The sequence below is a fragment of the Ornithodoros turicata genome, chromosome 6 (genome assembly GCF_037126465.1).
Source record: "Ornithodoros turicata isolate Travis chromosome 6, ASM3712646v1, whole genome shotgun sequence".
NCBI classification, from domain to species: domain Eukaryota; kingdom Metazoa; phylum Arthropoda; class Arachnida; order Ixodida; family Argasidae; genus Ornithodoros; species Ornithodoros turicata.
In genome coordinates, this window is record NC_088206.1 from 29,706 (window position 1) to 56,762 (window position 27,057).

General features: G+C 44.9%; 3 protein-coding genes across 4 annotated transcripts in view; 1 reads left to right on the top strand and 2 right to left on the bottom strand.

Moving 5' to 3' along the window:
* LOC135398733 (coiled-coil and C2 domain-containing protein 2A-like) overlaps positions 1 to 19,263 on the bottom strand; it is a 42,348-nt gene extending 23,085 nt beyond the window's left edge. The window contains exons 1-11 of one of the 2 annotated variants that reach the window (XM_064630116.1): positions 19,035 to 19,263; positions 18,667 to 18,733; positions 17,315 to 17,369; positions 17,185 to 17,252; positions 16,855 to 16,911; positions 16,745 to 16,801; positions 14,844 to 14,970; positions 9,938 to 10,057; positions 5,663 to 5,763; positions 3,015 to 3,146; positions 351 to 479 (exon numbers count right to left, since the gene is read on the bottom strand). In XM_064630116.1, the coding sequence (XP_064486186.1) occupies positions 351 to 479; positions 3,015 to 3,146; positions 5,663 to 5,763; positions 9,938 to 10,057; positions 14,844 to 14,970; positions 16,745 to 16,801; positions 16,855 to 16,911; positions 17,185 to 17,252; positions 17,315 to 17,369; positions 18,667 to 18,733; positions 19,035 to 19,048 (927 nt within the window). In that variant the 5' untranslated portion in view covers positions 19,049 to 19,263. The remainder of the gene's footprint in view (positions 1 to 350; positions 480 to 3,014; positions 3,147 to 5,662; positions 5,764 to 9,937; positions 10,058 to 14,843; positions 14,971 to 16,744; positions 16,802 to 16,854; positions 16,912 to 17,184; positions 17,253 to 17,314; positions 17,370 to 18,666; positions 18,734 to 19,034) is intronic. The other variant, XM_064630117.1, reaches the window with a different exon arrangement.
* Positions 19,264 to 19,348: 85 nt separating this feature from the next.
* On the top strand, positions 19,349 to 21,914 carry LOC135398734 (lysine-specific histone demethylase 1A-like). Its single transcript, XM_064630118.1, has one exon. The coding sequence runs from the start codon at positions 19,637 to 19,639 to the stop codon at positions 21,860 to 21,862; it is 2,226 nt and encodes a 741-aa protein (XP_064486188.1). The 5' UTR covers positions 19,349 to 19,636; the 3' UTR covers positions 21,863 to 21,914.
* Positions 21,915 to 22,525: 611 nt separating this feature from the next.
* Positions 22,526 to 24,133, bottom strand: LOC135398736 (G protein pathway suppressor 2-like). Its single transcript, XM_064630119.1, has one exon. It carries the CDS (start codon positions 24,016 to 24,018, stop codon positions 23,095 to 23,097), a length of 924 nt encoding a protein of 307 aa, XP_064486189.1. The 5' UTR covers positions 24,019 to 24,133; the 3' UTR covers positions 22,526 to 23,094.
* Between the last annotated feature and the right edge of the window lie 2,924 nt (positions 24,134 to 27,057).

Here is a 27,057-nt window from a genome sequence, read left to right on the forward strand (position 1 = left end):
CTACCAAATTGGTGGCGCTATCGAACGCTATGACGTCATTTGTTTACAAACAGGGAGGGGTCTATTGGTTGCTTTCAAAGTTATCTGGTATTGAGAGCAACAAGTTCACATGGGCTTTCTTTTGCTGCACAGTGAGGTAGTGAACATTATCAGCCATGGCATTTATTAATTTATTTAGCAGTAATTGTGGCCCATTTGGTTCCATTATGAACAACATCGGCAATAACCACTAGGTGTTCCTGTTTGCAGCTATGTAGTATTATATAGTCTCCCTACATGTAGGATTTGAAACCACAGTTGAGATGGTGACAAATAAAGACAATGAATAGATGGGTAAAGGAGATTCTTACCTTCATGTAGGAAACATGAAGATCCCTTGTGTTATCCTGGTGTCCATGAGGACATGAGGAGGTATCATCAAAGGCTGCTGGATATGCACCATTGTGTATGTTGCCATAACGGTCAAACCAATGCAATTCCTACAGATAGTTACAGATACTTTGTTGAGGAAGTGTCAGCTGATACATAGTTCATGGCATCACACAATAAAATATGACAAGCTATATCAAAGTGCTCTTCTTGTTCACTCAGTTGTTTCACTTCCTATAAAGACAAGTCAGGAAGGCACAGTTTAATGGCAGATTTCACCTTGAGAGCTATCAGTTTCTGAGAGAAGAAAAATCATTTGTCAGATGAACGGGACATTTCCTGTAATGGCATTTGGTATTTGTGTTGTACATTTTTCTGTTTGCCCTCTTTTCTTCACCCCAAACTCAGGGATATGCTGTCATACCTGCACCAGCTCGCTTGCACAGTTCTTTTATGCTTGGCATAGATAGGGCCTTGTGTTTTAAGGTTAAACCTTGTTAGACCCATTTCTACATCTGATTTGCATCATCCCCACTTAAGGTATAACACGAAAAAAAACCCGAGTACGAACTTGCCAAAGTGTAAACTTACCCAATACGGGCACCATGGAATTCCAAGCACTGTGCACTCAGCAGGGGTGCTTATGTTCATCGGGGCCCGCTTGCACAAATTTGTTTGAGAGAAACGTACTGAACGAGTTTTTCCCTCAATGCACATCGGGTGCGCTAATGACTGAGTGAAAAACTTGAGTATTTCCCTCTAACAGATTCTTGCAAGCAAGCCCTGAAGTGCGAGAAGTGCTTTGCCCTGAAAATTTGCTATAGATTGCCTGATTTTACCCTGTTTTACAGCTCTTGTGCTGAATTGTGGGTCAAGTACCGCTTCAGCAATGTTTTTGGCCTATGACGATAGCAAAGCACAAAACAAATGAAATGACAGGACGATGCCAGCTCATGTACAGGGTCTTTTCAAGTTGTAGACATAGCATATCCATGCATACTCCTGTCAACGGCCCTATGGTAAGGTATCCGACTTCAAAACAGAAGAACCTAGATTCAAGCCCAGCTAACGCCAGTGAAAAGATATTTCACGAAAATAAAGTGAAGTCATGTGAATGTTCAAGCTCATTGCTCAAGTCAACATGTGTACAGTACAACTCAAAACAACAAGTTGAGTCAATCTTTTGTGCGTCTCTCTGTTTTCCATGTTGTTTTGGCAGCTCGTGAGCCATGAATCTGTACCGACCACCCCAACTTGCAGTCTAACAAGTACAAATACACAAACACGTTGGACGATGACAAGTGTGAGAGTTGATCAGTTCTGCTCACACCCTGGGGGATGATGTGTCTGGGGGCAAGACTTGAAACATGCTATAGTATGGTTGTTTGGGGGTGGGATGGGGCGACAGGTTTGCTCATGATGTTTGGAAATCACATAGTCACCACATGTAGAGGTGAACACAGATATAATTGACAATATCTGCATTGTCACACAATCCACAGATCTGCACTCGTTGAAATAGATATATCAGCCAGGGATGGGCAGTATTTAAATACATTGTATTTAAAATAGTATTTAAAATATAAATACATGTATTTAAAATACGTATTTAAATACAGGCAAGAAAAATCTATTTATATTTATATTTAAATACCGTTTTAGGCGTATTTATATTTAAAATACACTTAAATACACATATCTCATCCTCCTGTATTTGTGGGCTTCTCTCGAGTTCCACATCGTTAGCCTCCAGCGATGAAGGATAGCTTGGTTAGAGGCTACAGGTCACTCATCCCGTGTGTTCAGGGATTTCCGTCCTTCTAGAAAACACCACAATGCGCGAATGAGGGCATCGCCACCCCCGTTGCAGAGGGAGGAACTGGACAGGGCAGACAGACGGGACAAGAACTTACAACGATGACTCAAAACCGGCAAATAAACACTTTATTCAACATACAGAAAGTGGATGATGCTATAACGGGTTCATTAGCTGGTTTTGAGTCGTCGTCGGTTCTTCTCCCGTTACCGTCCTAACACCCCCCTCGCTGCTCCTGAGACTCAAGGTGACGTTTCCGTTCAATGGAAAGTCGGTCTACGCAAGATGCTAAAATCATCACACTGCATCACGGAAAAATAAATAAATATGTGGGCATTGTGTGCAGCAGAGATGCATCCATAGGTGGCTTCATTTATACACTAATTTAAAAGAATAATGTGCCTAGACGGCTCAAAGTATTTACGGAAGTAGTTACAGTATTTAAATACTGTCTTATTGTATTTATATTTTGTATTTAATTACTTTCAGCATAAAGTATTTATAAGCAGTATTTAAATACATGAAAACATGTAGTATTTTGTATTTATATTTAAATACCCGAAAAGTGTATTTATGCCCATCCCTGATATCAGCATCTGCATCCTTGTGGATATTGAGTGTATCCACAACACTCTCAGGAACATTATGTCACCCACAGTTGTCCAATAATACCGGTTAAAGGGGCACTGAGGTGACACCCCACTTTTATCTCTATGTTCTTTTTTGTTTGTTTGTTTGTTTTCTTTTTTTCTTGCTGTGGCCTATTCTGCAACAAATAAAATGAGCTCCTGCGAAAGAACGACGGACGCAGGTAACCTGCAGCGCTCACCTTTACAAAATCCTCCATTCTTGGAAAGAGCGTATCGGTGAATGAGAAAAAGCTGTGACGTAGCATGGTTCCCTGGCATGTGACTCGTAACATACACCGACACGGCTCAAGAAGGTATAAGCGGTGCGTGAGCTGAGAAGAAAGAAACAAAAAACACGCTAGGGGGCTTTTCGATGCGGATGTTACCGGACTTGGCAAACCTCTAACCATGATATCATGACTTTGTATTTATACCAGTTCTTTCACAAGAAATTCATCAATGGACTCAAATTTCAAATACTGCTCTGAATGCATGTTCTTGTGATTGCACTGCAACAGATGCAAAATAGTTGCAAATACTAGCAACAGATGAGGTCAGTGCTGGGTTACAAGCTTCTGTTCTTCCTCCAATGTGGGGAACTAATGCACAAGCCTTTTATTCAACTAGTTTCGAATAGAGGTGTGCGAATATTCTAAATTTCGAATGCGAATCGAATATTTGCTATATTCGATTCCTATTCGTGTTCGAAAATTTGATATTCGAAGTTTTCGAATATTCGTAAAAGTTTGAATATTCGATTTTTTCGAATATCATAGCAGCTTATTACAAAGTTGTTGCGGGCTGCGCACTAGAATTTGTACGTTGCGGCGACGAACATGCATAGTAGAACAGCTGCAAAGCGACGCGCGGAGCTTCCGAGGTACGCTCATTTGCGAATACGTCGCTATACGTTCGGAAACCGAAACTAGTACGCAGTTGTGTGCAGCCGCCATTTCAAAGATGAAAGATGAAAGTCACTGAAAAGGTTAGCCAGCTGTAGGGATCGAACCCACATCTTCTGGATTTCCGGTCCAGGGCTCTACCAATTGAGCTAAGCTAACACGCCTCTCCAGCGACTTTTGGGGTGCGTCATCTGAAGGGACGACAAACCAGCCACTCACTCTCACTCACCCTCCTTTCACTCTTACATTTTTTGCTCACTCATACACACATTCATACGACGGAAATCGACGCAAGCGGCACCTGTTGAACAAGAGAGAAACTGATGTTCTGAGGCTGGAACAACACAGAAGGGACAGATACAAACAATGAGACCACTTGCCACCTTCATTTTCCTTCTGAGATGCTCATCACTAAACCATCCCACATTCTGAACATGTCATTGATCTTTACTTCGATTCTGTCTGTTTCACCAGCACTTTCCAATGCCAACACAGGTGTTCACTGTTCATGAAAGATTTTTGAAATGAAAGTTTTTTCCGGTTTTCAGCTCGCCTCATGAGAACAACACACTGTTCTATTGTAAAAATAATTTTACTGTACATGTGCGTATAAGCATGTATGCCCTATGCTATAAGTCAATACATTATTACATATTCCTCATTAACACTTGGGACATTTTTCTAAGGATCAGCAGAACACAACTGTGATGATGCTTGTTATCAGGGCTTAATTAACTTAACTGACTCTTAGAAGCCGTTATCCTATGACGTGATATTCGATATTATAAGACCAATTTTGTAGATATTCGATTCGTACTCGAAAATTTCAGTATTCGCGCACTTATAGTTTCGAATGACACAGAATTTGTACGGTGCATCAATCAACACCTGTACATTTCATTTTTTCCCTATTATGTGAATTCTGTGTGAAAAAATGTGAACTATAAGTTAAAGCTTATAGATGCTACAAACATACTGTGAGTTTATACAATAATAAATTTTGCAAACATAGAATCTCCCTGAACAACTAGAACAGTAATTGGTGGACAATCTTTCTTCAGAGAATTTGAAAGACAAACATCAGTAATGGGGGTCAAATTTTTTTTCACATTACGTGTTAGCACAGTGAAGCAACTGTGGCTATGAGTGGTGTATAGACATGGACAAATGGAGAGAGGTCAGCAGGAAGGAGTAGGGCACAAGGAGGTTAGTATGCGTCTTGGTCTGACTACAGGGGGAACAGTGCGAAAATTTGGCTGCAAAGTCTCCCGGAAAACCGAGGGAAAACAACAGCCCGTGCGGGGATTCAAACCCTCATCATCTCCCAGTCTCGGCGTGGAAAGCGATCATTCTAATCACTATGCTACGAGAGCTGGTAGGATGGGTTACAATTTAATTAATAATATGTAATATGACTCATGGCAATGTTTTATTTTTGTATAATGTGACATCATTTACCTGAAAAAGAGCCCTTATAACTAGAGTGCAAAGCTCCAGTGGCAAGCTGTACCAAAAGCCGTGGCCCACAGTAGTATGTCGAGAAGAGCACCCTTCCCAGTGTTAGTGTCTGATTTCTGACAGTTTTTGTCGATTTCCCAGTGTCTAAAGCGCAGAAAATATGGCACTGCTCGAAAGCCCTTTGCAGAGACATATTGGCAAGTGCTTGCTGCTTCTCCCTAGCCCTCTATGTTCAAGAGTTATATTCAGCAAAAACCAGTTGCAAAGACTCTTCCATGTCTTGCCACAATAAGCTTTTTTGCACAGCATATTGTGTCAACAATTCATCTTTGCCGCAGTCTACGACACGGAAAACGTGCACGGTGCAAAATAGACGAGGAAAAATTTCAAACTCTCGGAAAATGACAAACTCCCAGAAACAGCAAGTGTGCCAAAAAGTAAATGCTGAAATAAATGCTAATTAAGCGCCAGTAAAAGTTGACACTCACACTTTGATTAACAAGCCGATTCTCCATCTTGTTTACATGGCGGGGCTTCCTGGTGCGCGATGGTTCCTGTTCGGAGCCGGGGACCTTCGCGTGATGTGGAACTGTTGTGAAAGTCATTCAAAGTTCAATGTATTACAGTTGCTGACGTTAAGGACATGCAACATTTTGCGGATCCAAAGTGAACATTTAACAGCAATAGTGCAAAAGTTGAGTATTAGTGATGAGGAAATATAAATGGGCAAATTTAGCTTCAAATACAATGAATATAATTAGGTACAAAATGAATAGGGCCAGTTGGTACGTGACTGACTACGGCAACGAATACAACCTGGAACAAAAAACAGATATGTTGTACTGCTTGCGACATACTTGTTTGATATCTCCAACCCCTGTAAGAGCGGGTTACCAAACCAAGTTGCTGTGCTACCGTCGCTTTCGCCTCACTTCCTTTCCACTGGTGGCGGCGGGGCTGCGCAGTGTCACCAGACGGGAGAGATGGCAATCCGATAACCGCGCGTCGTCTGCTAGCTCCAAATGCATCGACGGGGCCGCGCTTTCCTCGGAATGCGGAGTTGAATGGGAATTGTAACCTGTTTCCCTTTGTTCCTGTTTACTGTTTTTGAAACGTAAGTACACCGGGATTAGGCCCCATTTGAGCAGTTCCTGCGGTCGGCACGACTTTTTGTGAAAGGTGTCACAGTAATGCAAGGGACCACGGCTGCTCCGTGAACCTGGCACAGGCGAGGGATTATCTCATTTTATTTACTGGTGTTATGCGAAGCAAGCAAGCCTCGCTTGCTGGCTAGGATAAAAAAAGAAATAATAAACTTATACAAAATGAGGAAAAGAAACGCTGTGGAACACAGGACCTCAGTAACGCGTTGGTGCCCCTCCACTCTCAATCACTGCGCTCATTCGCCTGGGCAGGGAAGCGTAGAGGGCGGAACAACACCTTAGGAACAATCGAGAAAGTGTTTATAAGCTTATCATCATTTTCTCGATTGTTCCCGATGTGTTATTCTTGAGGTCCATTCATTGGTCCATGCATTCGCACTCCGCATTCCGAGGAAAACGCTGCCCCGTCGACGCATATGGGAGCTACCAGACGATGCGCGGTTATCGGATCGCCATCTCTCCCGTCTGGTGGCGCTGCACAGGCCCGCCGCCACCAGGGGAACGGAAGTGAGGCGAAGGCGACGGTAGCACAGCAACTTGGTTCGGTAACCCGCTTTTACGGGGACTGGAGATATCAAACAAGTGAAGTATGAACTGAGGAACAAAAATACACTCTTGCGGGCTTACGCTCATTGCGCAGGCTTTGTGTAGCCCGCAAGAGTGCATTGATGTTTAAAGGTGTTGTGACAGGTGGTTTCCAGCTTTCCCATATAAATACGAAAAACTATTCTATCACCCAACATCATCCCATATTCACGTTTTCAGGTCCATGACATGAGCAGGTACGGAGAAAAACGGCCCCGAAGAAGCGACATTGGTGACGTCACACAGGAGCAGCGAGGGAAGACACGCATCTCCCAAGCCAAATGGAGGAGAGGGGTCCGTGAGGTCACACCGTGGGCCGTCGTTCTATAGCTGCACCTATTTTCCGAACCAATCTAGCGAGAGGAAAAATTCTTTTTTCCACGGTGTTCTTATAATGAGTACGATGCATACATATTATGCTTCAACACATCAGAGAAAGTGTCGCAACACCTTTAAGTGTATTTTTGTTCCTTCAGTTTGTTAACTAAAGGCTGAAAGTGCAACATGTCTTCTTTTTGTTCCAGGTTGTATCAGCCACCAGTCAGTCAATTAGCCAGTATTGGTCAGTCAATATAATTAGGGAATGACATTTCAGCGTTATACCCGATTATGCCCGATATTTAACCCCACACCCCCTAAAAAAAACAGAAAAAAGAAACTGCTGGACCAGAGGGATCCAAAGTTATGACAGCTAGCACAGGACTTTGGAACATGCATTGTAAATAAATAAAGATGATCAAATATGCATAAATATGAGTAAACCAAGGATTTACAACTGATCCAATCCAATTCAACCAGAATTTGGTTGAGTCAGGTTCAGTTTAACCCGATTCCATACAAATTACTGAAGAAAGATATGACCCGATATTTACCTCCCGATGTCGCTGAAAAATATAACCCAAAAAGTCAGGCCCTAAATATAATGTATTTACACTGAGTCATCAATTACAGCACATCTTTTTATAAATACCATACAGGGTGTTTTCAAGATGCACCAGATTTTTCTTAAATAGGAGCTATGGTGCCGCTAAGATGTTGTTCCTGCAGTTGGGTCATGCAGCCAGGTGGACATCTTCTCGAAGAAAGCATGTAGGTACTAGATGGCGAATTACTTGAAATGCATTAATTAACTTTTCAATTTGGAGCTTTGGTGCAAAACTGGGACAGCAGAATGGAAGAAAATCCTCGCAGAAAGCATTTTTTAAGATCCTGGAACGAGTACGTATGGTGAAATATACTCGTCGAATTTTGCTATGCAAACGAGCTGAAGCTGGGATAGGAGCGGAGAGAGGACAGCGCTCATTCCACGTCAGAGGGCCACGTGCTTTGGAGAGATGGAGATGACTGGAGTAGTAGGTGCTGATCTGCTGGCCAGATCAACCATTTAGCGGCCCAGATAAGCCTCCAATGGCAATGGTGCAGACGGCTCCTGAGGCGCGCTGTTTTGGCTCATTTGCACAGGAAAATTCGGCGATGGATATTTCAATGTACGTGCTCTTTTCAGTTTTTTTTTTTTAAAGATTGCTTTCAATAATGACTGTCTCGCATTCTGCTATCTCATTTTTGCCCCAAAAGTGCTTAGATAAAGAGTTAACTAATGAATTTAGGAATTTTAGGCAATTATAGTGTTCACTTTGCTGTATAACTAATGTGACCATATTCCTCCGACCCGAAATGGAAGATTTGGGGGAGTGTCAGTCAGTAATACAGATATCAGATACATTTCACTTCGACAACACCCAGTGCTGTTATGTTCAATTGATTTTTCATTGATATAGTCTTCGTTTATTTATTTATCATTTGCGTTTGACATACTGCCAAGCACAAACATCAAATAAATAAATACCTTGACCAGAATACAGTCAAACTCCTTTATAGCGAACACCTTTTTAACGAAAATACCACTACAGCAAATTTTTTTGCGGTCCCGCTGGAGCCCTATAGGTCCAATAATGGACATCCTTTTTAATGAAAATACCTTTACTGCAAATTTTTTTTGCTGTCCCCTGAGTTTCGTTGTAAAGGAGTTTGACTGTATATTCCGTTTGCTATGGGTGTGTTAAGTAGCAGCTCCAGAGCACCCAGAGCGTGCTCCTCTTTACTAAACAGTGTCACTCCTTTTCGTGAGCGTGACGCTCTTGATGAACTCTCACGATCCAGCTTGAAAGTTGGAGCGCGTAAGTGCTGCTCCCGCTCTGTGACTAGGGTTGTCAATCCCGAGCCATTTTTGTAGTCCCGGGATTTCGGGATTTTTTGCTCTCAATCCCGGCATCCCGGGATGGGATTTCAGGATTGTGACAAGTTCAGATGGTGCTTTGAAGTAAGTCATGCGCGGGTCAAAATTATTTGACCCGCATCCAAGCCGTACCGGCGTGTGCTAATGCGCACCCGACACGCAACCCGCGTCCCATTACAAATTACACTCGCATCCGCACGCAGTCCGCATATTTTTTTCGAAAAGCTCACCCGCACCCAACTGAGAGTACTCCCTGGTCTATGCCTGATGATTCGATATGTCTGTGTGCATGGTTTCTTGTACGAAATCAGCGTAGGGGGCAAAAAGGTGCAAATGTGTGTTGGTTTATGACTTGAGGAATGATGATACGAAACACGACATAGATCGAGAAGAGCACACAGGAGTTGTTGAACCTTAATGGTCTGAGCGTTTGTTCCGCCCTTGTCAGCGACGTTTTACGTCATATTTCGAGTCACTACAGTACAGACGCGTAAGAAATTGGGCAACTCGGTGTACTTCATAATAGTGTTTTGGTAAAATGCGACCAGATGCTAAAAGATGCACAGAATAGCTCATTTCATTCGCTAGATGCAGGAGAAATGCATTTAATTATTTGAAGCAGTAACTATAAAAAGTGCACTCCTATTTGACTACTGACATATATGATATGACTACAAGTGATTCCCACATTTAGTTCTTACAGCTATAGTTAACAACATAGATATCCATTTTCACTAAGATAATTGCATGCGTATTGTACAAAATGAAAAATCAAATACCTTTCTTTGTAGATGGGATGTGATATGATTGGCTATCATGGATGTGCACGACCGGCTTGACGGTTTGACAAAGAACAGTATCTGCTTGTAAGCTATGATCCAAGGTCAGAAGTTCGTCCCCTGTTATAAATGTAAGGCAAAACTTTGTGAGAATGATAGGATTGCATTGCATCAGTCACTGTAAACCTCACTGATAAAATGGCATAGCGTAAGGCAGGCTGACGGACGAAAAGACAAAACACCAAGCAGCTCAAAAACAAGCAGCTCATTTTGAGCTGCTTGGTATTTGTCTTTTGTCCCTCCGTGCTCGTCCAAGCTCAGGCTTCATCTTCAATGGAACTGTAAACCTCTTTTTCTTCCACAATATTCAGTTTTGTTACTTGATTACTGCTATTTCCAAAGATATTTGCGAGGGACTTCGTTTCAGAATTGGAAAGACTCCCTTGAGCGGAACTGAAGCAAGGTTCTGTTAAGGGTTTGGTTGGCATGAGCCCCTCTGAACGTTATTTCTTTCAAGTCTGCTATCCGAAAAGGAAGATTCTGCGAAGATTGACTGCCTATATTGACCGATATAATCAATCTATCTCTGGCTATGTGTACCTTCCCAACATTGCGGAAAACACCCATTATTGTTTCTGTCTACAAATCGGGTTATGCCCCTGTCGTGATTACCAATTTCTATTCCATTGCCATTTGCAAAAGTCTTTGAAACAGTATTACTTAGTCATTTATCTTTTTCCTGTAAGGGAAAGATAAGCACTTCACAACATGGGTTACTGTTGATACTGTTACAATACTGTTGAAGCTAATCTGGTAAAGTTCTTGAAAGTTGTTGGTCCAATTCTTGGGCAACATGGTCAAGTTGATGCAGTTTACTTTGACCTCTCAAAGGCTTTTGACTGTGTTGATCATTACTTATTGTTGCAAAAATTTCCTGTTTTTGAGTTCAGTACTAATCTCTATATCAGTGGTTCTCAAACTGGGTTCCGCGGAACACAGGTGTTCCGCGAGCTGCCTTCCCGGGTTCCGCGAGAAGGCTGCCGCCTCAGCCCCTATCCATTCACAGAACTTGAATTCCCCCGCCCAAGCTCGCTCGGCAGGCCAGAAGCACGCGCACCGCGGCTGCGGAGTTCGTTCGCGGCCTCTTTCCATTGTTTATGGGCGCTTTGACCCGTTGACAGACCCCTTACTAGGCAAACGAGTAGGCCTGGAACGTGCCAGCGAGAAGCTCCGTGACCTCTTCGTGGAGGCCTGATGTACGTGATATCTGATGTATTGCTCATGTTTAGGAACAGGGGTTCCCTCGCCTTTCTGGCTAGGTCCAAAGGGTTCCCCGGGCCAAAAAAGTTTGAGAACCACTGCTCTATATGTTACCCTCAAGCTACTTAAGGAAACGAAGTAACTAGGTACATTCGCAAAGGAGGTGCCCTTGGGACACCCTCCTTGTCTTTGTCCAGTGTGCTTCAAAGTTCAATTCTCTGAACACTTCTTTTTAACATTTTTATTAATGATGTATTTGCTTTTCCATTAAGCATTCCAGAATCTTGCTGTATGTAGATGAGATTAAGTTATTTCGTCAGGTTGAGAACACTTCCGTCTGTGACATTCTGCAAGATGACATCAATTCTGTATACAATTGGTGTAATGCTAATATGCTACGTATCAATCTAGGAAAGATGTATAAATGATGTTGCCATACTCGAACAACTGTTACCTTCACTCAAAGTCTGTATACTCTGAGTCATCTAGTTACTGTGCAAATTGACTGTACTAGGGATAAGATAAGTTGATAAGTAAACTTCCTAGGGACTTGGGTATATACATGGATTCTTCGCTGAAATTTGATGGGCACATCAGTTCCATGATTTGAAAAGCCTGAGTCTGGACTACAACTAGAGGAACAGGACAAACACAGGAGTTGAAATGTGTGGTTGTCCTGTACCCCTAGTTGTTGTCCAGACTCAGGCTTTTTACATCATGGTGTTTGTCCACCAGCAGACCTGCATCTATGCCATACTCTCAGGCACATCAGTTTCATTCTTAGAGCCAAAGCACACTTAGACTAACCTAAACATGAAAATGCAAACACCGAAATTTTCCTAATCTAATAATAAACTAACCAACGTGCTGTTCCGTCGCGTCCGCCCCGCTAAGCCTAAGTTGTTGGTCTCTATGTGCTTTCTCTTTACGTTACACAGGCCATGACTATGCAGGCTCAGAGGATAATCCCTTTACGAGCAGCTAAGCAACCTTTTGTACTGGCCTCCAAGGCTATGCCGTAAGTCAGTGTGCCGTGAAAGTAATGAGAAGAGAGAGAGAGAAAGGGAATGCAGGAACCAGCATGTCATCCACACCCCACGCCACCCATACGAGCCAGCATTGCTGCGCGTGCGCACCGCTCGCTCGGCGGAAGGATACAGTGCGCGCGGTTTTCCCTTTGCGTCACCATATGGCGACACAGAATGACGTGGTTCACTGAGTTTTCAGTCATTGTGTATGTGTACTGATGTTTCATGCTTTTTTATAAAAGCGAAAAGTGGTAGACATATAAATTTGGTGTCTATCGATTCCTGAAATATTTCGAGAGAAAGTAAATGGGAAGTTTTTTTTTTTTAAATGGCTATAGAAGTTTAATCAAAACCTGTTCAAAGAGGGACAAGAGAAATTGTGTATTTTTTTTCACATTCATGACGTCACCGTAAAATACGAGGGGCGTTCAAGTCAGACCGGGACTTTCTGTCTCCCGAGTGTACAAATGGCTCCCGCTACTTCTTTTTCATTATTTTCACACGCAACAGGCCTCCACGTTCACCACGTAGTGGTCCAAAGTTTGTGCAAAACAGAAGACACGTGCTAGACAAGATGGCCGACAACGAGGTGAGCGCGCAGATCGAACAGCGAATTGTCATGAAGTTTCTCATGAATGAAGGTGTAAAGTCATCTGGAATTTACAGAAGACTTCAGGCTCAGTATGGCCACGATACACTTAGCCGCAGCAAAGCGTTTGAGTGGTGCAAACGGTTCCGAGGCGGCCGTACGTCAGTGCAGGACGATCCCGGCCGAAGCGGCTCAGAGCCCAGTGTCAGAGTTCCTGAGAACATCCAACTTGTGGAGCACCTGATCCTCAAGGACCGACGGATAACATGTCTCGAACTGGCTCGAAAGATGTGTAGAGGACGATGGTCTTCCTCTACATGAGTCCCGACCGACGGTGATGGTATGCCACGGAGGGGCGATGACGGTGGCCTATCTCCATGGCCGCACTGGTGGAACTGAGAAGCAGGTGCTCCACCCGCGTGGCCATCGTTGTGGTCGTCCAGCGTCCGCTACAGGGGTCCCCCGGCCGTCAGATGTGTTGCGGACGCATCGCAAGAGCTGGAGTCCAGGTAACGCGTCTGGGAAAAGCTGCAGTTGAGGGCGACCGTGGTAGACATGCAGACGTGGTGACGTGTGGTCGAACAGGGGCACGGCACACGTTGGCGGCATTTCACAGAGGATGGAAACGGGAACAGCGATCCGTCAGATAGAGACGAGCGAGAGAGAGTGAGCCGAAGCTCGAGAGTCCCAGGTGAAGTGAGTGAGGTGCCGAGACGGGCTGAAGCATGCCAAGGCGTCGGCTGCCGCGACTGCCGCAACTGGCAGGTGAGCGCAAGGCTCGAGTGTCGCGGCCGGCAGTGAGAAGCGTGAGAAGAGGAGTGAAGAGTACCGAGATACGGTAGGAGTGAAGGCAGGCCGTGTGTGCCGGAGGTAGTGCTGCTCGATGGCGTCGTCGCAAATTTGGGATGGTGAAGGGCCGAATTGCTCCGGACGTGATGTTCTTCGTCCAGGTCACCAAATGTAGAGGACGATGGTCTTCCTCTACATGAGTCCCGACCGACGGTGATGGTATGCCACGGAGAGGCGATGACGGTGGCCTATCTCCATGGCCGCGCCGGTGGAACTGAGAAGCGGGTGCTCCACGCGCGTGGCCATCGTTGTCGTCGTCCAGCGTCCGCTACAGATGGACCTTTCTGTGGGAACGTTGAACACTATCATTCATGAACACATCCAGTTTCGGAAAGCCGGGCCTCATCACCAAAGGAGTCCTCCTCCTACAGGACAATGCACGCCCGCATACCGCACATCTCACGACACGCACCTTACAGGAACTTGGCTGGGAGTTGCTGCCACATCCCCCTTACAGTCCAGACCTCGCCCCTAGCGATTTCCATCTCTTCGGGCCACTGAAGGCGTTCCTTGGGGGCCGCCACTTCAGCTGCGACGACGACGTCAAGAATGCGGTCCGATCATGGCTGCTACGCGTCGGTAAGGATTTCTACGCTGCTGGCATCCAAGCCCTCATGAAACGCTGGCACAAGTACATTAGTGCAGCTGGAGATTACGTCGAAAAATAAAACTAATTTCTCGCCTGTAAGTTCATTTTACTTTTGCGAAAAATGAAAAGTCCCGGTTTGACTTGAACTCCCCTCGTACATACGACATGTATCAGAAATGTATAAATGTTATCCAATTCATCTCGTCTTCCTCTTTATAGTGAAACCACCCGCGTTAAAATCTGCACAGGGATACATAATACATAAAATACATTGGGACGGAGAGCTGGTATGCCCTCTTAAAGTGAAGGTACTGTTGTTTGCAGTTGGCTTTTTGTACAGTGTACAGGGATGTGGTGAGGTTGCCGTTGTCTAGCGATATGGTAGTGTCGTCGTGAGTATGACGACCTTCCAGTTGACCGAAGCTATATAAGAACTCAATACAACTTGCACCATTTGCAACGATTTTTCCATTGATTTCAACGAGTACAAGCAAGCTTTTGAGAAAATTGGTGAAGCCACAGAGACTGCTCCAATAGTATTGGCCGAAAAGGTGAATGCTTGTGCTTAAGAGCAGAAAAAAATGCTTTTACCTTCTCGACTGGCACCTTCTTCACCCACAGGCTCCACAATGTGTTCTACACTGACTGCAGGAAACCGAACTTTTGCAAAAAAGTTGTATGCTTCTTCCACTGCTATTTTCAGTTCTGCTTCCTGATTCTGCAGTATAAATGAATACAGCTCTGACTACCCATTTGTATCGAATACAAATATTTCAAATTGCTGCCTTATTTTGACTGAAGATAAGGAATTTAATAAACTACATTTTTGACCCAAGGAACAAAGTTTAGATTTCCGTGATTCTCGTCACAGCCCAAGTAAGAATTGAAAATGGGGATCAACCTAACTAGACCAAACCCATTTCTGAAACGAAGCCTGATACAGTGAAACCTCTTATCACGGACACCTCTCCTAGGCAGACGCTCCCCTACAGCGGACAGCTGGGTTTATACTGGCAAGCATTAAAGCTCCTACATTAACACCTCTCCTGTACAGACACCTGCCTTCAGCGACACGAATCCTGGTCCCGTGGGTGTCCATAATTTAACTGTACCATGCCTATCCGAAATTGCCTTTCGATAACATGTATGTCGCAATAACTATTTTTTTTTAGTTCCGTGTTAGCACCGCAAAGCAACTGTGGCTATGATCGGAGTACAGATGTGGACAGATGGAGAGAGGACAGCAGGAAGGAGTGGGGGACAGGGAGAACTAAATTTTGATTCAGTTACTGCACACGCACATACGTGTATCGCATAGGTGTACCACATTCATGCAGTGGTCTACATTTCATCGGGTACCTGATGAAACGCAGACCGTGGCATGAAAGCTCGTACGATAATAAACAGTAGTTTCAATATTTTTATCACGTGTTGACCGTGCTCGACTTAGTTTCAACATTCCCCCATTGTTTCTTCTCAGCTCGCATGCTGCCTATACCCGCTTGAGCCACGGCAGTCTATATCACGAGTCACATGCCAGAGTAATGCGCTACGTTACAACGTTCACTCATTCACCAATACGTTCTTTCAAGGGTGGAGGATTTTTAGGAAGGCGAGCGGAACAGAGACCTTATGCGCGCTCACTGCATGTCGCCTGCGCTTATCGTTCTTACACAGGAGCTCATTAGATTTGTTGCAGAACATGCCCCATCCAAAAATAAAAAAATTGGGGGTCATGGTCTACCCCATGGTAGACACAGTAAAAGATGCGATTACTCGCTACCAAGAGACACTACTCATTTTCAACGCCGCTAGCATGCATGTGCAAAGACGGACATCTAGACCTGAACGACTTCAGCATTCTACGTCATGTGTTGGTGATCATCGAATGGGCATTACGATGCGTACATAACATGCGACAACCAACTTCTTGAACAGGCCAGAATCGTACAGCCCAGGAATTTCTACAAGCTGAACTCTACTGGATTAAGGTGGTACAGAAGGAAGCTTTTGGTTCAATTGTCGATCACCACCCAGAACTCCCTTGCGCAACTAAACTTTCAACTAGAGACACACACACACACGGATCTCCAAAACTTTGTAGTTCAACACGACAAAGATGGTATACTTCTTCTTGAGACACGTCTTCGATTCAGTAACATTCGGAGGAGACGAAGCATCCTATCATTTTTCCTGGGAAGCATCGGTTGACGTTGTCAACTTTGTGATGTCACCAGCATCCACATCTCAGAGCTTCATGCTGGGATTTGAGAGCTCAGCTACATGAGTGTTACTGGGTTATCAGAGGATGGCAAACTATCTATTGCTGTGTCACATGCCACGGTGCCTCTCCCTCAAGACCGTCTCTCGTCCGCAAGTCTCGTGGACTTGCGGACCCGAACTTGCGGTGAGTGAACTATCCCTCTAAAACCCACTTTTAGTGCAAAGAATAAGAAAGATTTTGTAACCCCCTTCTTGGAGGTGTATCTCACCTGCCGTGCGCTGCTCACATGGAGAGAGTGTCCACCTGACCCTTGTTGCCCCAAGATCTGTAAGAGAAAGCACAACTCAGTATGTATGAATAGAAAGCGCCGTGTCGTACCTTCTGTGGTAGATATGACGAAAGGTTTTCTTCTCCCAGATTTTCTGTGTGCTTCCTCTGTCACATAACAGGAACAATTTTACTAAGATGAGGACCAATTTGGAACTACTATTTTTACTTGTTTATGTTATGCATTTGCTCTTCGGTAAGGAACCAAAATGTCCTGCATGCAAGAAAATGTTTTTAAGCATTGCTCAAATATATCCTCTGGGCAAATTTCCACTCGATGAGTTGGATGAAATGCAAAAGGCAAAGTGTAGCTAAAAGAAAGAAAAGCCTTGAATGTACGTTCAGGGCTTGTTCAACAACAAAGTAACAAATCATACATACGTGTAGGCAGCGACTACGTATTCTAGCTCTTGCGAGGTCTCCTGTGCTGACTGCTGGACTGTATTCTCCTGGGTAAAATGTCAGAAGATTGTAAAAAAAAATAAAAAATCATACAAAATATTGTTTTTACCTAGCTGAAAATCTTCATCTCCACCAAATGCTTCATTTTCGTACTGTGCAAAGCTCTGAAACAGATTTCCTTCGTTTCAAGATGCATTCTCAAAACACTTTTACTGGCAGTCATCACTGCTTGTATCTCAAGAAGAGAAAGATGAAGGGTGGAAAATCCAGTGAACCGTTGAATTGCCTAGCAGGACGAGAGACGCCGATATTTCGAACAGAGACCGTTCTTCTTCTGGGCACCGTTCTCATTGTTGGCATGGTATTTAAAGGGGTAGGGATGATGTGTTAAAGGTTCATGGGTATCGTAGGTCAAAAGCTCGGTGGATAGGGCAAAATCCATCTACTCTTTAGCAACAGTGGTGAATGAACAGTGTCTGTGAGGCAGGAGGAAAGGGGGAGAAAGTTTTTTAACCTGAGAAAAAGCTTTTTTCTGACACGACAGCATGATTAATTGTCTGTAGCACAATGTTTCTATAAGTTTACAGCTCTGCGGAGTTTGTGGCAGGAAAGTGAACAATTTTTTCTTACTTATCAATTCACTGAAAACTATGCTGCCCACAAAGGCCAAGAATAGTTCTAGGTTCTTTTAGTAAGCCTTTGGTTCTATACAGAGCAAGACACGTAGAGGTATGCCTAAGTGATCTGCAACCAAAAAAAGGAGCAGTTCAGACACCAGATGCTGTTAGAAGTAAACTCCAAGTGCAATCTATGTCCAGCAACACTTTCTTTTTACATTCTGGACAAGTTTCAGCATAAAGTTTGCACTGTGTACATGACAGAAACCTCCAACAGATGCTACAGACTGTGCACAAAACTTGGTACATAGCCGCACTTATATCTTTCGGTTGCCATGTCGTTGTATGCACTAAACATGAGTCATTTGATATTACTCAGTTAACTACCAAAACTTCAAGGAACAGCTTCACACATCCGGCTGCCACTTGCGAGAGTCACAATTAAAAACAGTTCAGAGATATACCCATTAAAATCCTTAAGACCTTCAGAGATCGTCCAACAGCAGGGCAGCACTTAAAGTATGTTTTGGAGTACTTTTACTTTACTTCAAGTTATCCTGCTGAATAATGCTTTCTACTTTACTTGACGCACATTTTGTAAAGAGCGGCTAGAAAGCAGGGTTGTCGTACATTTTGTTATATTTTCTGTTGAAGTACATCAAGTATCCTTCTGTGAGCCTTGCCAGCTCGCTGCACGACAGCCAGCACCGCATCCAGCCTGCCCCCGCAACGTTCACTGTGGTGTTCACAGCACTGCACCATGGCCTACTTTTCCTGGTACTCTGCCCATCCCTGACTATAACCTGCTCCATAGGGTCAAATTGTGTTGTCTGAGTGCACGTACCTCACTGGCTTCGCTCTGTTTTCGAAGTCGCCTCCTCGTCTGCTGCCGTACTTTATCGTATAACAGACTGCAAAAAGACACAATGGCCATGAAGAACCATAAACAGCCGTTTCTTTTATATGGATAACATTTACACACGATAGATCACAAGCAAGACCGAACTGAAGGGGAAACTCGCCTGCGAGGTGATTCGTCTTTCGGAACACTACACACTACCAACAACGAATTAACATATTTTAAAAACAGTCTGTAACAGTTTTACTGCACAAACAAGCATTTTACTGCTCTGATCGAAGGGGGATTTCTGCAATCACTGTCAACAACAATGAACGTTTCGTGCAATTATACGTAAAAGTTACTGTAATTACCGTTTGGATTCCATTTTCAAACCATTTCGTGTGTTTGCATCGACGCATCGACAAACGCGTTGCTAGCAAACAAAAGCGGTTTTCATGACGACGAAGTCTGAGCTTGGGCACAGCAACAACAATAAGACGTAACGTAAGAGAACATACACATAATAACATAACACAACATAAAGTAAAGTTGTTGCTGTAGTATATCATAAAGGCCGCCACAGACACGAGGTTTTGTCAGTTTCGCTATGGTAGTAGTTTCCGCTTTTCAGCTAGTTTCGCTTCCACCACAGCGCCACCACAACGTGTCACCGGAGTTACGTGGTCACAACTCTGTGCTACAGTTAGCTTTAGTTATGTTTAGTCGCCTACCTGTTCCGCCTTTCTCGTTTTTTTAGGAACATCATTTGTTCAATTGTTCACTGAAATGTGGGAATGTGCTCTGCAGAAGTGTCGGAACACGTGACATCCCCCCCTTCAACATGTTCAGCAAGAAAGAGAGGGAGAGTGGAAGAACGAATTAAAAAACGGTTTGCGCGTGCACTAGCGGTTCTTTGAAGTTGATTCATGACGAGCAGATAGCATATACCTTGCAGCTTATCAACTTGGATATAATGAACCCTTCGTGGAATCGATCTGCAGAAGAACGGAGGCAGAACTTTCAAGCAATCGCCGAAACAGCCACACGGGACAACAACACAAAGGGTTCCGAAGAGCGTCGGAAATCGCGCAAGAAGAAAAGGAAGCCGGAGCCAAGGCAAGATGCGGACAAACATGAAACGGAGAACGTCCGTCCAAACGAAGACGACGCCGACAGCGATCTTGAAGACCTGAGCGGCCTGGAAGGCGCTGCTTTCCAAAGCAGGCTGCCTTTCGACAAGATGACTGCACAGGAAGCAGCCTGCTTTCCAGACATAGTCCAAGGAGCTCCACAAACTCAAAAAATATTCCTACATATTCGTAACCGGCTTTTGCAGCTGTGGCTAGAGAATCCCAAGCAACAGTTGCTTTTCGAAAATGCCTTGCCACACCTGGAATCGCCCTATAACAGCGATGCTCCCTTAGTTCTAAGGATTTATTCCTACCTGCTGAGACAGGGACTCATTAACTTTGGAGTATATGAGCGTCTCAAGGGGCCCCCACTTCAAAAACACGGAAAGGTCATCGTCATTGGTGCAGGTATTTCGGGTCTCGTCGCTGCTCAACAGCTCCAACAGTTCGGCATGGAAGTTTTGGTCTTGGAAGCGAGGGACAGAGTTGGAGGCCGAATCGCGACTTTTCGGAAAGGCTCCTATGTAGCCGATCTAGGCGCCATGGTTGTCACCGGGCTGGGTGGAAACCCAGTGACAATTTTAAGCAAGCAGATCAAGATTGAACTGCACAAGATTCGACAAAAGTGCCCACTGTATGAATCCAATGGAAACACTGTGCCCAAAGATAAAGACGAGATGGTAGAAAGGGAATTCAACCGCCTTTTGGAAGCAACCTCCTTTCTCTCTCACCAACTGGACTTCAACTACGTCCAGAGCAAACCAGTATCCCTGGGACAGGCGCTTGAGTGGGTCATTAAACTTCAAGAGAAGCATGTCAAAGAAAAGCAGATCCAACATTGGAAAGCAATCCTTGAACTGCAGGAGAAGCTGAAAGGAAATCACAATGAAATGGTTCGAGTACACGAACAAATCCAAGAACTCAACCGCACCCATAAAGAGTCGAGCGAGATTAAACAACGCGACGTGACGCAGGAGTTTGTACATCGAAGCAGGCTTCATGAACTGAACCTCATCTGTCAGGAGTGGGACAAACTACTCGAGCAGCAAAAGGAACTTGAAGATAAACTCCAGGAACTGGAGGCGTCTCCACCGAGTGACGTCTATCTTTCGTCACGCGATAGGCAAGTCCTCGACTGGCACTTTGCCAACCTCGAGTTTGCAAATGCGACCCCTCTCAATAATCTCTCTCTCAAGCACTGGGACCAAGATGATGACTTTGAATTCACTGGGAGCCATTTGACCGTACGAAACGGCTACTCTTGCATGCCCGTTGCACTTGCCGAAGGCCTTGACATTCGCCTTAACACAGCAGTCAAGCAGGTGCACATCACGAGCACAGGTGCTGAAGTGACTGTCATGAATACCCGTAACAGTTCAGGTCTCACCAGTTACAAGGCGGACGCAGTTCTCTGCACCTTGCCGTTGGGTGTTCTGAAGCAGTCGGTCATTAACAGTCCGACGCTTCTCAACACCGTTCAGTTTGTGCCTCCGTTGCCGGAATGGAAAGCTGCAGCGATACAGCGTCTTGGCTTTGGAAACTTAAATAAAGTTGTTCTGTGTTTTGACCGAGTCTTCTGGGACCCCAACGCCAACCTTTTTGGACACGTCGGAAGTACAACCGGAAGTCGTGGTGAACTATTTCTATTCTGGAATCTCTACAAGGCACCTGTGCTCCTAGCTCTTGTTGCTGGTGAAGCGGCCACAATTATGGAGAATGTCAGCGACGATGTCATTATCGGTCGCTGCATCGCAGTTCTCAAGGGGATCTTTGGTAACCAAGCCGTTTCTCAACCGAGAGAAACAGTTGTGACACGATGGCGTGCCGACCCTTGGTCCCGGGGTTCCTACTCCTTTGTGGCAACCGGTTCCTCCGGCAACGATTACGACATCTTGGCTGCACCGGTGACGCCCAGCCACGTCACTCCGTCACCCCCGAGGTTGTTTTTTGGTGGAGAGCATACGATCCGGAACTATCCTGCGACTGTACACGGAGCCCTGCTGAGCGGTTTGAGGGAGGCTGGGAGAATAGCTGACCAGTTCTTGGGCTGTCCGTACGCTCCCGTGTGATTTCACACATTATAAGGAGGATACTTGACAATAAATCTGTTACATCCTTTGAGACTCCTATCCGAGCTGGGTTTGATGATCTTCTCACGGCTTAGGTAGGAAACTATTTTTGCCACGAAATGAAAGGCATCACTTGATGTGCACATCGAGGATAAACAACTGAAAAGCCCCATAAAATTTTTATGATGCCAGAACATCAGCTGCACATTTGCAATAGACCTCGTGTTATGTAAACATTGCAGCGACTTAATCATAACTGTTGTGGGCTCCGGTCACTCTTGGAACTATTCGTGTGTGCCGGCGTACATGACCATGTGTGCTTGTTTTGCCCAGCAGTGGGCAGGTCACGTGACAGTGACATAAGTCACGGGGAACTCTATTAAAAAGTGCAATTGCAACTTTTGCTATTGTACAGCTTGGTACAAAAGTTTATGAAACACGGCACTGGCGTATTTCTTGATAGAAGTGGACACCTGCTACACATCGGGAAGCTATCGAATAAGAAATGATGACCGGCTGTTCTATCCATTTCTCAGTATGTGTGTCCGCTCGTGTTTCCTGCTAGGGTGTCGCTCCAGTGAAGAAATGTGATGCCCTGGTGTTCAGTAAACTTTTGTCCTAAGCTGTACAGGCTTAATGTTTTTAATATGCAAACAATGTAACACCAAGGCATTAAAACATTTATTCCATACAAAAATATACATGTAGTGCGATTATACAGCAGCACCGTCTGAATGCACAACCGAGAGGATCACAGTGTTATTCGAAAAACAATTACCTTCAGCCATGGTACGCTAGATGAAAAAGACATACTTACAAAAAAGAAAAATTGTCCATCCGACAGAGTAACCACCTTCCCCAGTGAAGGCGAGTTAAGTCCTCGTGTTTATGTATATATGTGTTTATGTAACGTACAGTCCTCGTGAATTAAAAGCAAGTAAAATGCTTAAGTAAAAGAAGATAAACAGCAGTGCCAGTTGAAGTTTGCACAAAAGGGAGGTCACAACTAAAGGAGCATTTCCATAATCTTTGGCAAATGTTGAAAGGCTATCCCAGCTGAAGGACCATAAGAGACTTCCATGTCACCCAGCAGCAATAGGTCTGAATGAAAAATGCCTCTTGTACTTTGTTGTACAATTACTTCTCAGCAAAACAGGCTGCGGTACCATTTGCTAAAATTGTGGAGCTTGTCTGGAGTGCCATTTAGTTCAACTGTGAGAGCTTCACTAGGTTCAATAAAACCGTGGACCTTGGCTAGGGTACCCCGGGTGCCGCTGCACCAACTGTTGCTGAACCATATAAGCAGTCTTTGATTGTTGTTGGTGATGTGCCAACACCATTGCCGCTTGCGATGTGTGAACGTTCGGTCTAATTGATAATGCTTGTGAAACATAAAACTTTTCATCATGAAACCTTGGCTTTTGAATGGAATGTTCCAATGGCTGTGGAACTCCCGAGTAGCCCTGCTGGGGGACGTGAAATCCATGAACTATGTGATGCTGAGGCTTGGAAACCTCGGGAAACTGGTATCCAGGGTATGGAACTGGTGTGCCCGTTGCCATGGTGGGTACAGAGGCTTGTCCGGGAACGTGAGTGTAGTATATGGGGCCATGGCTGGTAGGAGCGTAGGCTGGAATTAATTTTGGCCCGTACGACTGCGGTTTGTACGCATACTGTTGAGGAAAGCTCGGGTGATGGGGTGGAGGTGAGGGGCTTAGGGGCCGCTTCATTGGAGCTCGGTGGAGCACGGTAGGTTTGTACATGGACTGAGCTCTGTCGTGCAGGTAGACGGGTTGAGGTAAGGCTTGTTGTAAGTATGCCGAATGGTTCAATGCCGCCATTTCGTTAGCTTCTTTCACAAGTGCACGACGTCTCGTATCGTCCTCGTGCAGCACTTTCTTCAGTTGAAGGAACAGCTGATGCTTCTCGTCCTTGAGATCCTTAAGCTTCTTTTCAGACTGCTGCACCTGATCCTTAATTTCTTCCAACGTCATCGCGTCTTGTTTTCGCTTTTGTTCTTGCTCCCTGCGTACCCGTTCTGTTGCAGCATCTGCTTCTTGCTCTTGCTTCTTTTTCTCTCGTTGGCGCATAATGTGAGTCTTCAGTGCGGCCCACATGGCCAGGCTCATTTTGGGACGTTCCACAAGCGCAGGCATTTTGTTCTAGGGGTGACAATTATTTCCCCGATTTTCCTCCAAAATATTTGCTGATGTCCACAACAGTCGGCTATCTGACGATGAAGAGCACTGACCGTACAAAGTTATTTGCAGTTGTTTAACGTGTGACGTTGCGCCGTATTTAATTTGATTTTTCATTATTCTGTGTGCAATTGTTAGCTTGTGCAATTTATTGGCACTTGAGAAACTGCTGAGAAGGCTGAGAAACTGTTGTTGGTGTCGTCATCTGGCGGCACCGCCCAGGCGCAGCCATGGATATGCATGGATAGATGCATGATGGATGGAGGCTGGTTCGGAACTGCTGTCTACACCTCGCGTGAACTAAAGAACTGGTGCTGCACGAGTGCAGCACTTTTCTTTCAAAAAGAATGTACCTACTATTCATACTGCTGACGTCATTTATTTACAATCGTAGTAGAGTCCTGCACCTCTTCCCTTTCGATGCAGGGCAGACTACCAGATAGAGTCACAGGTGCAAAGAGTAAAGAGGTAGAGATGAGAGGGGGAAAGATATGACCTAAGATATGTACAACACAAGGGACAGTAGAACAACAGAAAAGAGAGGTCAGGGTGTCTTCATGACCAGCGGAAGGTTTGTCGCTTGGTTCTTCCTTCGCTCCCACTCCACCAGCCGGCGCTGTACTTTCTGTATGAATTATGAATGAAACAAGGGAAAGGGTGCAGGTATGGTGAGCTAGAAGGACAAGGACCTTCTAGCTCACCATAGTGCAGGCTAGCTGGTATAGATCCATGAAGAAGACCGAGAGACACGGACAAAGAAGACGACACACGTAGGTTCTCAGGGGTTGTAAAGGTTGCCAGCCTTGCTTCAAGGACACTACAGTGCTTGCGTGGGAACCCTACGCACACCGAAGGTTGTTTCGGGAATCCTTGGAGATTGCCACCAGGGGAAACGTAGTTAGCAATGCGTCTTTTATCCCTCTCGCACCCCTTCGAAGATTTTTAGCTTTTAAGTTGAGATGAACTAATAAATTTATTGCTGTGTCTGAGAACCTACGTGTGTCGTCTTCTGTGTCCGTGTCTCTCGGTCTTCTTCATGAATTATGAATGCATCACTTGACGATGTTACTTCATTTTCAGTTTCAGTTGCTGGTAGAGATGGTCCATGTCATCGTTGTGGCTCGTGTCGACTTGCGGTGCCTGTGTTTCTATTCTTGTACATTCGAAGATTATGTGCTTTAGGGATTCCACTTCTTCTCCACATAAAGTGCATGTTGGGTTGACGTAGTTCGCTTCTTCTGACATTCGTTAGCAGGCATCCCGTTCGTGCCTGGGTGCCTGGAAGAGTAGCGCGCTTTCTCTGTCTCCTCTGTATTCGTGACAAATTTCTGCCTTCAGCTTTTGCTTGCCGTACCATTGGAGGCTTTTTTTCTTCGATGCGTTTTTCCTCCAGTCTTCGTTGTCGAGTAGTTCGTTTCGAGTAGTACGCGCAATGGATGGATGGCGCTGACCGTCTCTATAATGGCGTCATCTGAAGACACAGGGGCCTATGGGAGTTGCGTTACCTGTTTAGAGATATACCTCCCTGGCTGCTGTAGTGTAGGCTCTCTTTTATGCTTTTAACCCGCAGGTGACGCAGGTGGCGTATTTACAAACCCTGACCCAGAGCCGTATATTAAAAGGGAGTCTGGCCATTAATGGGTCATGCCTATACCTGAAGCTCCACCCACCTTTTCAGCTTTCCGACCAATGAAGTCTTGAAATATGGGGCGCTATCAATCAGCCTATCCTCACTATTTGCCCCCTTATTCAACACGGGCAGCGCCATTTTGGGTGGCAAGTGGATTGGATGGGATTGAAATGGATACCTCTCGCAATCTGCAAAAGTAGTGGATTGTTAACGTAAATTTGATGAGCGCCACCTAGGGAGCGTAACGCACGTCGGGATTTGTTTAAAAATCATACCGACAACAGAACGTGTCCCAGCGGGTGGTTCTGCCGGCAGCGGTACAACCACGGAAGCAGACGACAATTCCCGACGTGCCTTACGCTCCCTAGGTGGCGTTCATCAAATTTGCACCAACAATCCACTACTTTTGCAGATTGTGAGAGATATCCATTTCAATCCCATCCAATCCACTTGCCACCCAAAATGGCGCTGTCCCTGTTGGATAGGGGGGCAAATAGTTAGGATAGACTGATTGATAGCGCCCCATATTTCGAGACTTCATTGGTCGAAAGCTGAGAAAGTGGGTGGAGCTTCAGGTATAGGCATGACCACGACCTACTAGATTATAACGACCATGTCACAATCAGCAAACCCTATGAGGTGCCTGTCCGCACGATCCGCCAGGGGCGCTACTGACGCACCCTGGCAGACTGGCGCACGATTGGACGATGGAAATTTGAATTTTGAACTCGCAGAAGCGTATGTACGACAACCGTAGCAGACGACAGCGATAGCTCCTATGAAAACGCGTAGAATGATGATAATAATCAACCTCAGAATTAAACATCTGTGGAAGTCCACAGCTTGTACAGAAATACTAAGGTAAGCTGAAGTACAAAGTATTGTAGAAGTTGAGGAAGCAATAACAAGGACGATCAGAAGCGCCACCGCTGCCTTCCAAAAATGCGGCGCATGGGAGGGGTGCGCCTGACGTGGTCGTTATAATCTAGTAGGTCGTGGGCATGACCCATTAATGGCCAGACTCCCTTTTAATATATGGATCTGGTTGCACCCTGCCGGCAGAACCACCTGCTGGGACACATTCTGTCGTCGGTTTGATTTTTAAACAAATCTGCATGAATAATTGGAATATAAAAGGCAAGAATGTTTATATCCATGAAATCCATCAATTAAATATAAGATTGTACAGCACAGTGCCCTTTTGGTTGTGATTTCGCTGTGATCGCCGTGTTCACTAGGCCTAGCATCGGCGACAAAACGTATTTTCGGTTAGATATCGATGGATGAGCGTAAGTTGAAACTGATTTCCTAGAAACGTATATAAGTATGCACATTTGCAGCGTAAAATCAGAGTAGTCCGTGAAAAT